This window comes from Ixodes scapularis, unplaced genomic scaffold (genome assembly GCF_016920785.2).
Source record: "Ixodes scapularis isolate PalLabHiFi unplaced genomic scaffold, ASM1692078v2 PGA_scaffold3__209_contigs__length_174095766, whole genome shotgun sequence".
NCBI lineage: Eukaryota > Metazoa > Arthropoda > Arachnida > Ixodida > Ixodidae > Ixodes > Ixodes scapularis.
In genome coordinates, this window is record NW_024609868.1 from 39666854 (window position 1) to 39679297 (window position 12444).

The 12444-nt window shown below is 45.4% G+C and overlaps 1 protein-coding gene across 1 annotated transcript in view; it reads left to right on the plus strand.

Moving 5' to 3' along the window:
- Positions 1 to 10765, plus strand: part of LOC8031650 — an 83938-nt gene extending 73173 nt beyond the window's left edge. Inside the window, exons 6-17 of the mRNA XM_029975285.4 lie at positions 50 to 132; positions 237 to 336; positions 458 to 515; positions 617 to 711; positions 811 to 960; positions 1628 to 1775; positions 1884 to 2592; positions 4692 to 4987; positions 5110 to 5229; positions 5498 to 6982; positions 7508 to 7569; positions 8400 to 10765. Coding sequence (XP_029831145.2) covers positions 50 to 132; positions 237 to 336; positions 458 to 515; positions 617 to 711; positions 811 to 960; positions 1628 to 1775; positions 1884 to 2592; positions 4692 to 4987; positions 5110 to 5229; positions 5498 to 6982; positions 7508 to 7569; positions 8400 to 9866 — 4773 coding nt within the window. The 3' untranslated portion in view covers positions 9867 to 10765. The remainder of the gene's footprint in view (positions 1 to 49; positions 133 to 236; positions 337 to 457; positions 516 to 616; positions 712 to 810; positions 961 to 1627; positions 1776 to 1883; positions 2593 to 4691; positions 4988 to 5109; positions 5230 to 5497; positions 6983 to 7507; positions 7570 to 8399) is intronic.
- Positions 10766 to 12444: the final 1679 nt, after the last annotated feature.

Sequence of the window (12444 nt, forward strand, 5' to 3'; positions counted from 1 at the left end):
TGATAGAAATAAGCGTTGTTACAGCATTTTTTCTTTACCAAATTTTCAGACAGTCTGCCATGTCTGTGGGGCGTCCTCGGAGCCACTGCCTTTCACTCAGATGGTCCACTATGTCTCTGCGTCAGCGCTATGGTGAGGCATAAGCAATACACTAATGCACCTATGTATTATGCTAACTTGAGTGTTCAACTCGAATTGATTTGTGTGAGCAGCTATTCAATTTACTACAATTTCAGCCTGCAGGCCTCCATCAGCCATGGCAAGGAACAGAAGCCAGTTTCTTTCGGAGAGCTGTTGAGACGAGCTGGAGGCATGGGAGACATCAGGGACTGTCCGGTAAGAGACTTTCTATTCATCGCAATTATACAATTGTTTGTTGAAAATATTTCTGCACCTCAAGGAGGTACAAGAAACCCCTAGAAGCCCATCTCTGATTCTCTGTCCATTGTTGTTCCAGAGTTCTTGTGGTGCTAAGATACAAATATGCAAGACCCTCATGAACAGCCCTGACATAGGTAAGCCAGTCCTTCCAGGAAAGCCCTACATATCATTGTGTTGTCTTTGTTTTTGGAATCGTTTCATACATACCCCTATTTTGTTGTGTGTTTTTCTACAGTGAGCCTAGGCTTGGTGTGGGATTCTGAAAGACCCAGCGTAGACCACATCATAGATGTTCTGGATACCATCGGGATGACCATCAACATGAATGAGGTGATTTGGCGATTGATCCAGTAGTGTTGAACAGGGTGATGTAGGATTGCCGGTATTGTATGAATGGTTCCAATATTAAAATAAAATTATTTCTTTCAGATGTTTCATACAGTGGTTGATAGGTGGGCGGCCTCAGTGACTCATCATCTCGTTGGCATTGTCACCTACTACGGCAAACACTATTCCACATTCTTCTTCCACACGAAACTCTGCGTCTGGATCTACTTCGATGATGCCACTGTCAGAGAGGTAAGCGAACTCCTCCACTTCCTTGACGTTTTCAGCATCCCTTGTGGTAACAAAATCTTTAACCCTTTTCTATTGGCACTTAAAGTAGTATTAGTCATGCAGATGTTTGAAATGCAATGAACAGAAGAGAGGCGTGAAGGCCAATGTACACCGTGCACTTCTTTATCTTTTAGATTTTTTCCCTTTCTCACTCCTTTGTTTTCTTTCTATGCTATCCTCATTGTTGGGGAAGTAGGAAGAAACTCAATATTTTACCTCACATCGAGTTTGAATTGGAATGCCAGCTTTCCTTTTAATTATTCAATTTATTATTCTAAAAGAAATTATATTTAATAAAACTATACAATATAAAATACCAGATACAATTACTCATTAATATATTTGTGTTCACCACAATAACAAATGAAGATTGTAGTGCTACTTAAAACCTTAACTGTAACAAACTTTGCGCTGAAAATTTTGTCCTAAATGAATTGAAAATTATTTTGTAAAAATGATTTGAGACAGGATGACTTGAGACAGGGAACATACAGAATGGCTTATATATACAAAAAAAGGAAACCAAGACAATGATCTCAAAAAGAGGGAGTATCAACACAGTAGGGGTTAGATGCAAGGCTATATAATTGCATATTTAAAGGTCTTTGCAATGTTGCTGCCTTTGCAGATTGGCCCTCACTGGCAGCAAGTAGTGGACAAGTGCCGCAGGGGACACTTCCAGCCTTTGCTCCTCCTCTATGCCAATCCAAGCGGATCACCTGTGTGCACGGCCAATGCCCCAACTACAGTGATCCACTACATGACGGAGCACAAGAGTAAGCACACCTCTTCATAAGCAATCTTGAAAGGGATCTTTGCCATCCAACCACAGCAGAAAATTATTCCCATTGTTCTCCAACACTGTCTTCTTTTCCATCTGTCAGGGAAGCAGACGGAACCCAAGAAGGTGCACCATGAGAAGCACCACTACGGCCAACAGTCTGCGCAGAACACCGAATCGTTCCATCCGTGTGCCACTTCGGGAGGTGTCGGCGACAGTTCTCAGTGGACGCGCGGCAGCGGCATGCATGGCAAGAAGGCCTACAAGAGCATCAACATGGGAGGACGTTCGGCGCACGACACCCGGCACAACGGCATGGGTCCTCAACTTCACTCGGCGCAGAACCAGTACCCAAAGCCCAGAATGCGGACCTACTCGGACACGTCCATCATGTCGGAGCATCCGTCCGAGCCATCTTGCAGCAACAGCTCCGACGTAGAGTTCAAGCGCCCTTCCGACACCCTGCGGCGGTTGGTTAGGCGAGGAAGCACCGAAGCTGCCCTGGAGGCCGAGCTCAACAACACGTACATCAGCCGACAAGCTGTGGAGAGCGTGCTGAACCTTCAGCGCCTGCAGAGACAGCGGTCTCTGAATGGCGTCAACGGAACCGTGGTTCCAGGCAGTCGGAACAGTAGCAGCAGTTTGGAGTCCTTCGAGAACTCTCTTCAGATGAGAGACAAAGGTTCCGACTGCCCTGATGGGGCGTGCCGGCGGAGGGACTCAGGAAATTGGAGCGGAGATCGGAACAGTGCCAGCTCTGCGAGCAGTACGTCCCTGGATGGGTCTTACTACTACATTGCTGGAGCCAAGAGGTGAGGATCCTGCAGGGCTCCCATTTCTGTCTAATGTCCGAAAGGCTTGTTGACATCCTATCTAGACCCATTCAGGTCTAGATATGCATTGATTTTCATAAGATACTACATTCATAACTGTCACACCCTTAATTGTATAAAAAAAAATTTTTTTTTCTGAAATCGGATTATAAGCAAGAGTTTGATGCACAATATACGGGGTCATATAGTAAATTATAGTCTATTGTGAACTTTACATCCTGCAAATTTTGCAGTGCCACTTTCTAACTTAATTTATGTTAACAAAACTTCACTGCTATGTGTAACAGGCTAATGGTTTGCTTATAGTATTAAATTAGTATATAGATCATTTATTTGTCTAACATTCATTAGCAGTTCATGAAATTCACAGAAAACTAAGTGAATGGTGGTATTTCTCTAGTTTATATGCTCAATAATCCACATTTTTATTTCTAAAAAAAACAGTCTAAATCAGGGTGTTGGATCGGTCATTATTTCGATTCGGTTCGGGTTCAGTAGCATTCTATTTTGTTCTGGTTCGGTTCCGGTTTAGGGTAGCACAATAATATCACTCCGGTTACCGGTTTTAATAAGCGAGAACCGGTTCGAACCGGTTCCTAACTCGAGCTTTGAATATTGACCGAGCAATTCCTGCAGCCTTTTGTGAGCAGAGATGCTTGCAATAGACCTATCCCAAAACCACTCCCTTTTCAGGCAGATCTGAAAACCCTGCACAGTGACGTGCCAGGCTATTACTTGTGTAATACTCTTCTTAAGTGAACTATATATAAGCGATCGGCTTTCCATTTTTATGGTGTCTTTTTCACACGCAGCTGTGCAATACTTCAAAATTTGCCAGAAGAGGGCGTCATTTCGGGAAAGAGAGCTTGTGGCCGGGGCCATCTTTTATGTTTGTGCGTATAGCGAGTGCTTTGTTCGCTTTCCGAAGCAATGAACGTGCGCGTGCTAGGCTGTGAAGATCACACGCTGAGATGTGATTTTGTAAACAGTAAAAAGGTCTCTAGCTGGGTTGTTTGCCTTCTATATATGTTTTTTTTTTCTTTTGCTCTTCACACACGTGTTTTTTTAGACATGGTACCTGTTTTCAAAGCCCGGTAAGATGTCGCAGCTTTGCCCAGAGTGGCTGGCAGGGGAACGACAGGAAAAAAATGTGACATAAAAGGTAAAACGCAGAAACTGGTACGTCGTGTGCGGAGTTGGGGTAGCTTATCGAATCCCGTTAAGCTGTGGTTGTGTATACATCGGCCAGTCTGACCGATGTTTCAATGACCGGGCACGTGAGCACGCACTGTCGCTGCGGTTAACCTCGAGAGGCCACCTTTCTTTACGCTGAAGCAACTTCGTTGTATCTCTCGCGGGCTTCTGGGCTGCGGCTAAGCGGCCAAGCGGCGGAACTTTGAAATCGCCGCCGCCGCTACCGCGCTGCCAGGGTCAATCCAAGAAACAAAGAAAAGTTGAAGCTCTCCAGATGCCAAAATAAATGCGGCAACTGAGCAAGCTGGCTGACCACGCGCTCCCTTTGTGTCTCTGCTTTTGATGATGATGCATTTTTTATTTCATATGCAATAAACACAAAAGGTACAAATATCCGACAGTATCTAGGATTAGTCTAGGCAATTTAAGAAAGAAATATGCCTGCAACTTTTCTCAATAAGATCAATTATTGACAAAAGTGGCCCTGAACCGCTTTTGTTGAACCGGTAACCGCCACATCAAATTATGGTTTCGTTCCGGTTCGGGTTCAATATGAAGCGTTCGATTTCGGTTTGGGTTTTGTACCGGTTTGGCCAAAAATAATGGTTTTGATCGGGTTGTCGATTCGGGTTCGGTTCGACACCCTCGTCTAAATATACTTCTGGCAAATTACGTTTTATTTTTCACAGAGACTCATTTTAATAAAAAAAAATGTGCACATGCAAGCACACTAGGGATCGTTTATTTGTAGCCTTAACATTAATCAGATTTAATTTAAAATAAGCAAATATTTTTTTAGCACTTACAAAGGATAGCTAACCTCTTGTTACATGTTCATAACGCTTGCAAATGCTACATTGCCAAATGCATTCTTTTCATTGCAGGGCGTGTGGAAGTCCTGGCCGCACGGTGAACAATTTCTCCAAGCACGAGTACATGAACGTGGGAGTGTTTGCAGACCAGGGCTACGATTCCTACTCCCTATCCAGCACCGACAGCTACCCTTCTGTCGGTCTCCCCGGATCCCCAGCCAAGCTGGACCCACGCTTAAAGAAAATTCCAGAAGCCACACAGATTCCAGACAGCTTGGAAAGTGCCATTCACAACTCACTTCTGCAAGGGAGTGACTCTGCATCTGATACAGTCTTTGATGAGGATGTCATTGGGAGCAAATACGAAGGTAAGATGACAACATTAAGGCTATACTTTTATTTAATCATTGGACGATTGGCCGACACACACTGTTGGTAGTAGGCCTAAAAAGAAAGCTTACAAAAAAAAAAACTTGCGGCTTTCATGCAGGTGCTTCAGGAGACTGTGACAAGCTCTGTGCTCAGGCTGAGCTTTTCCTGAAGAAGTCCTATGAAAAGGAGCAGGCTGGAGACCTTCCCTTGGCTTGTTTCTTCTGTGAATCTGCTGCAGGTAAGCATCATGACCGAGTGTAGAAATATATTAAGAGGAATGGTAGGCATAACCTCTCTTTTCTGATTGCTTCATAAAGTGTGTGTTAAGCATTGAATACTTGGATTCAATGGGCTCTGCATTATTTGCACTGTATTTGGACAAAAAATATGCTGGCAGCACCTTTACCTGCGTAATATCAAAGAAGCTAATCTGGACGGGGTTACACTGCTGTGAACGACTAACATTCTTTAGTCAACTTCTAGATCATTGTATTTATTTTTTACAGCCAAAGCAAGGCTTGCCATGGATGCTCCGTACAGCAATACCCAGTCTCTGGTCGCTGCCAAAATGAAGCACAGCACCTGCATCATGAGGTCTTCTGCCCTCTGCAAGCGGATCAAGGAAGCCGAGATGGAGGAGCGTCGCCGAATCAAGGAGTCGAGCGGCCATGACGTCCACCACAGTCGACAGGGCAGCCGCGACAGCACCCACAGCCGCCAGAGCCAGAAGGAGGGCCAGCACGCTCGCCAGGGCAGCAGAGACAGCTCGGGCGGGACAATCGTGGAATGCTCCGACAGGCCAGTAAAGAACATAGAGATCTACGCAACTCTCCCCAAGAAAGGCTCAAAGAAGAAGAGCGGTGCCCTCCTCTCGCAGATGTCGGTTCGCCTCAGGGAAGACGTTGAGATCTACAAGGATTTCCTCTCTAAGCAGTGGCAGAACAGCAGTGGCAAGGACGATTCTGCGAGGGTGATGTCCGACGGCGAGTACCCCGTCAACTCCAGGTCGAAGATCAGAGACGGGACGAGCAGCCTGAGCAAGGCAAGCACCATGCGGTCGAAAGACTCCGAGTTCAGCGACTACTCGAGCGAGTGGGAGCATGCAAGGAAGCCCGCCCTGCATCGTACTCTGTCCAACCCGGCGGGGATGAAGAATCGCGACGAAGAGGACAATGCCAACGCTTCGGGGTCTTCGGCCTCCGCGAAGAAGCAGCACAAGATCAGAAGGAAGCTGATGGGTGGCTTCATGAGGCGCAAGAACCGGAGCCTGCCAGACCTCCGCGAAAACAAGGATGCCCCACAGACGGAGTCGAGGGCCCTGGACGACAACGTAATCTTCGACTCGCCCGGCGGGGTTGCTCCAAAACCGTGCCATGATGACGATGCCGACGGGAGGGAAGACCATTCTGCGACCATCAACAGCCGTGGATTCCACCAGCCGCATCGTGCCTTTGTCAATCGGGCACTGTCACAGCGGCCACTTCTGACTAAAGTGGACCCTCCTCATGTCGAAGTGGCCAGAAGCCCGAGCCCCATCAAGTTCAAGCACAGCCCAAAGGTCGAGCATAGCGACCTCTACGAGCCGGCCGGCTATGCTGCTGCCCTTCATCAGCACTCGGCGGTTTGCACCAAACGTGATAAGGTTGCCGAACAGCCAAGAGGGAGCTTGAGCAGCAACGAGTTTCCTCCTCCGCCCAGTCCACTTCCCAGTCAGCTGGACGAAGAAATTGAAACGGCACTGGAAGCCAACTGTTTTCTGCGGGAACTTCAGATCAAAAGGACGCAGATCCTGAGCACAGTACCCAAGGCAACAGAAAGTGCAAGAAAGCTAAGCAGCGAGGCCTACGGTCAAGGTGCGTTTCATCCAGAGATTGACCAGGCTTCTGCTGAAAACAGCTGGCTTCGGGAGCTGCAGTCCAAGCAGATGTCAATGCTCAGGAGAAGTGACCGGCCAGAAGACAATGGGACTACCAAAGAGCAAGCACTGGCTGGCAAGTCTCTTTAACTGCTCATGCATCCTAATATTTTGTGGGAAGAATTGGAAATACGGATCAGCAAAGAATGCTGCAACAGCTGTTTTCGATCTATCATCTTTGCCACTATACTGTGGGGAACTGGTTTGAATTTTCTATAAATTTTTTTTAATTCTTTAATAAAACGTTTTGTATTCCTTTTGTATATTTTAGGGCCTTTGTATATCTTAATGCATTTTGTTCACTATCCGTGAAGCTCTGCCAGATATATGATATGCGCCGCAATTCACTTACTTTATCACTTATCAATGGTTCAGCATCAATGCTACAAGACATTTTTGCTTCACACCCACATGTTCTTTCTTTGGAAGTAAAAATGCTCAGGATAAAAATGATCACTTCAGGTGTTTAATGTCGCTTTAACCACCTAGATTATTCCCTGTCAGGTCCCTTTCACATAATTTTTTTTTCCTCCAAGATCTGGAATGCCCCAACAACACACTTAATTTGTCAGTGAGTAATATTTATTTCCATCTCTTTCAGCCTTGGCACAAGCCTTCCAGCAGTCTCTTCCCAGGCCTGCTTCTCCAGTAAAAACCAAAGTGGTGAGCCATGGTACTTCTGAAGTATATCTAGCTTACCTAATAAAAATGAAAGACGTTTACAACTCCCTGTAACCCCGAGTTAGAGTGCAGCTCTTGAGGAGGAGGAAAGAAGGGTACTGAAGGGAGGGTATACCCCTCCTCCTTCCCCCATCCTTCAAGCTCCTCCCCTCCTCCTGCCCCACGCATGACATCATGGGAAACGACGTCACGAGGGTCCTGCGCGGTGCATTATGGGACATTTCCCATAATGCACCGCGCAATTACGCCGACGGCGACGCCGCTCAAGCCAAAAACAAGTGCCTAAGAGCTGCATTCTAAAAGTACTAAAAATGGAAGACAAGATATCTCTGCCAGTTTTAATAGACTAAATGACCATCATAAAGGCATGCAGTTGTGTAATACTACTACTGCATAATGGGCATTCAAAAGCCTCAGTAGATACTGCATTGGCCGAATTGCCTATCATAAGGTCGACCACACTTCTCAACGTCTACACCTCGGTACTGCAGCATATGACTTTTTATGACAAAATATTCTTATAGTATAGTTTTTTTTAAAAACAAACAGAAAGCAACAAACAGTACTAAGATGGTAAGAGACAGATCCCCCGTCTTTGTCCTTTTTGCTGCATTCCATTAATTTTTGTAACATTACCAGCACGTTCCAATTTGTCAAGGAAGTATGTTGAACCTGAAATTTCTTGCTGTTTGTCCTCCAACTAATAAAGCTTGATGTGTTATAGATATTTTAAGGCAGTAATTTTTTGCAAAGAAAAAGCGGCTGAAGGTGTTTGTTCAGACAGCTAATGAAAATGTTTACTCATTTAACAGGTACTCCAAGCTGACAGAGCAAACAGTGCCTCCCAAACCCAAGCCATGCCTCGACAGATCCCGGACGTGCCTCCACGACAAGAGTCCGAGTCAGAGGAAGTGAAACCCAGATCTGTGAAGGACCTGGCATCGCGGTTTGAAAAAATTCTTAAACCTGCCATGCTGGATCCAGAGAGGCCCATCATTCCCGACGACCTCACAATGAAAATGAGCCAAGACATCCAGCCACCCTCTGGTGAACATCTGTCCAATCCAGCAGCAAGCGGCTCTGAACCAAAGGAATCCCTTCACCAGTCCCCAAATGCAAATTCATCATCAACAAGTGGCATAGGAAGAAGGGACTTTCCAGTTACTTGCCTACCATCAGTAGATGTTGAGCTGCAGACCAAATGTGTTCCCACGTCACATTTTCCCCAGTCATCAGTGCCATCATCCAACATAAACAGCTTGCCACGAGCACTTCATCAGCCGCCATTTGTTTCCAGCTATCAGCAGGCAGTTGCGCCCGTCGTTCCGGTGCACTCGTCCCATCCACAACACCCTGCCATGCCTCTGAATTACCATAACCCTGCACATCAGTCTCCTCCATTCACAAACTCCTCGCTCTGCACGCCACATCATCCACCGTATCATCCGTCCGTCAACCAGCAAGTAGCCATGCAAATGGCAGCTCACGTCCAGATGCACGGAGTTACCGCAAGTTACGACCAGAAGCCAAACTTCTTGGCAAAGTGCCAGCACCCACAACAACAGTATGGGAAGGCGTTCCAGTATGTGAAGTCTCCCGACGGAACCGAAACCAGGGCGTTCGTTGCGGTGAGGATACCGCAGGCTGTCCAAGCTCTGCAGGCGGACCACAGCAGACAAGCCCAGTTACCACCAAGCGACGCAGTCCTGCGTTCAGTGTCCCCCGCTAACTCGGACTCTTCGAAGCGGCCCACGAGGCCTCCCGACTACGAGACCGCGCTTCAGAGGCTCGAAATGATGAAGGAGAGGCAAAGGACAGCCTCTCCCGACTGCCTGAAGCTCTCAGCCAAGTCTGTGCCAGAGGGGGCACATCCCCAGCAACCCTCGCAACAGCAGCAGCAAGTGCCGGAACTCAACAAAAAGCGCAAGGCCGCGTTGAAGAAGTGCGTCACGTTTTCGGACGAGGTCGTCTTAGTTGCTTGTGCCGAGGAAGAAGAGAGCGACTATCTGCCGAATCCGCTGCTTGAACGTGTGTACAGACAGCACGCAGCCAAGCAGGACTCCAAGGAATGTCAGGACTTGTGTCAGTCCGAGGACTTGAACTCTGTGCACTCTTCGGACTCGTGTGACAGTGCTTACCAAGTGGATGCGGTGGTGGTGGATTCGGACAATAATTCTCAAGTTCCTTGCAATCTGTGTCACAAGAAGTCTGTGTCCCCACCTACCGTGTACTGCCCAGACTGTGCCTTCTATATGTCGAGGTTTCAGAAAAGGACATAACCCTTTCTTTTGTCTGCTGGGCAACTTTAAAGCCCATTTTACAGTCTGTGATAGTTGTCAGGGTTTGACATGTTGCAGCGTTTTCTTAAGGCTATGATGTTAACGCACATGCAGCATTACTTTGCCATTACATGTAAATGTACCATTTAGTGCCTACTACTTCATTGGTGCCGCTTGTTACATTTTCTCACCCACCGTTTATGCATAGCTTACGCATTTTGAACCATGTACAAATTGAACTTTTAAGACTTATCAGTAATCCACTACAGATAGTATTATTTCCCTGTTGTTAGTTCATGACATTGTCCTCAAGAGTTTTAACAGTATTTTTCAAATTGTACATAGTATCTGTGATCAACAAATGAATTTAGTAGTGTCCAGAAGTTTAGTGTGAAATCTAAGGCAAATTCATTCTACAAAAAGTCCCCCAACAATCTAGGTGTCACCTATGAAAGCCAGTAAATCAACAACCACCAGGCTGATATGGTGTACATACCTTCTTCATGTGTTCACAAATTTATTTATTTAAATGAGTTTGTAATACGATTGTTACTATCATTGCTTGTGATACTATGTGAATTTGTAAACAAAAATGTATTATACAGTATTAATTTAGTAGAAAAGGTTTGCAGACCGAAATGATCTCAATGAAAGTTATAATACTGCATGCAGTGCACTCTATGTTTTACCTTCCCTTCTTTCCTATAAAAACATGCTTGGGCAACCTGGCTTGATTTAATGTGGAGCTATGTGCAAGATTTAGAACAGTTGGAATGCCTAGCAAGAAAAGAGTGCTTGCTCAAGGTTATCTTCCCAAGTGCCAAAGTCTAAAATGTTTCAATTTCTTTTTTTGTAAAAAAAAACAAGTCATTGCAATAAAGCAGTTACTTTCTCAAAAACCACGCTGTCGTATTAATCATCCAGGAGGGTCACTAGTTATAATTTAAATAGAAATGGAACGACACCACATTCTTTATGCAGAATGAGTGAATATTTCCAGAGACTTTGATTTAAATGCCGCCACTCAGTAAATAATCCCAATAGTGCAATGAATAGACAAGCAGCAGAGACTTGGCACACTTGACATCTTGTCATGTGCTTCTGTTGCTTTGATTCAATAAGGAATATTATAATGTAACAACAAGTTTTGATTGACTAGGTGTGATTAGACAATGGGGTAACTTAGACAAAGCAGAAACATGCATGTAATTTTACAGCTTTCATGTTCACCTAGCTTCCAGCAGCACTTATCTTAAAAGAACCGGAAGAAGCTTTTGAAGAACTGTGTGAACACTAAAGAAAATTGCAACTTTACGAAGCAAGCATGCCATGGATGCAAAAATTTTGAGCTCTGACAGAGAACCATGACAAAGCTCAACACCTGGAGTTAGCCAATGCCGTCCTTATTTTTCTAATTACACCTTCAGAGTATGTATAAATAGGCACTCGGACAAGGACAAAGAGAGAGAGAAAGAGAGAGAAAGACAACAGTCACATTGAAGATGCCAGACAATCATGCAAAACTGATGAGAAAAAACCCACATTTATTGAAGGTACAACTCAAAACATAGGTGTACAGAGAAACAGGAGCAGAAAAGAAAAGCATGACACTGCAAGTGTTCTATGGGCACACACACATCCAAGGCAGAGAACACACACAAGAGACCAGGACATCAAAGAAAGATGCACAGTGATGGACACGAAAACTAAATACAGAGCCTGTGCTAACGTATGTGGTGTACATGTCAGTACGTAGAAACAGACGGGAACAGAGAAAAGTGTAGGCGGCAGACACGTGACTGAGAAAACAATGAAGCCATTGCATGTGCAAACGGTCCTTCGCCCGACTGGAAGTGCGTGCTTGAAGTGAGCTCGACCTGAATCCTCAATTGCTGGTGTTGAAAATTCGAGTCAAGTCTGTGATATGATGCAAAGAACACACAAACAAAATGCAAAAAAAGAACAAACAAACAAGACTTTTCAAGCAAATGCCACACACATTAGTTGGTACAAACCGTGGGGACACACAATAGCCGACGACCATTCGTGTGCTCGGTTATCACATGCATTGCAAGGACAGCATCGTGTCGGTGGCAAGAAGGCCCGTTTGGTTCTATGATACACATTTTGGTGGTTCATCAGTCCCAATCCAGATTAGAGCTAATTAGTGTCATGTACTCAGTGCAAATGGTCAAGATCCATCTGGCTTCCGACAGCCATTAAAGATACATGCTCGAATGATACTTGTCCTGTTTCTGTTACTCCGAGTTGTTCAAAGTGGTGAGGTGAGCAATCAGAACCAGGAGAGTGATAAAGTGTGAAATCTCCTCGTGCTCCGCTTTTTGAACGATAACGAGACTAAAACAAGAATCTAGAAGGACCACGTTTCCAGTCAGGCGAGGACCGTATCTGCACTTCGCTTTCTCATATTTGCACACGTCCGCCACTTACAAAAAGAAAGCGAAGCAGGGGAGATTTCACAGCATCTAGATTTTTTTTTTTAGCACATCACAGTTCCAACACGGTTTCTTAGCCACAGTCCAATACACTCGCGGGTGAGAGCCGGAAAGAAGCAGCG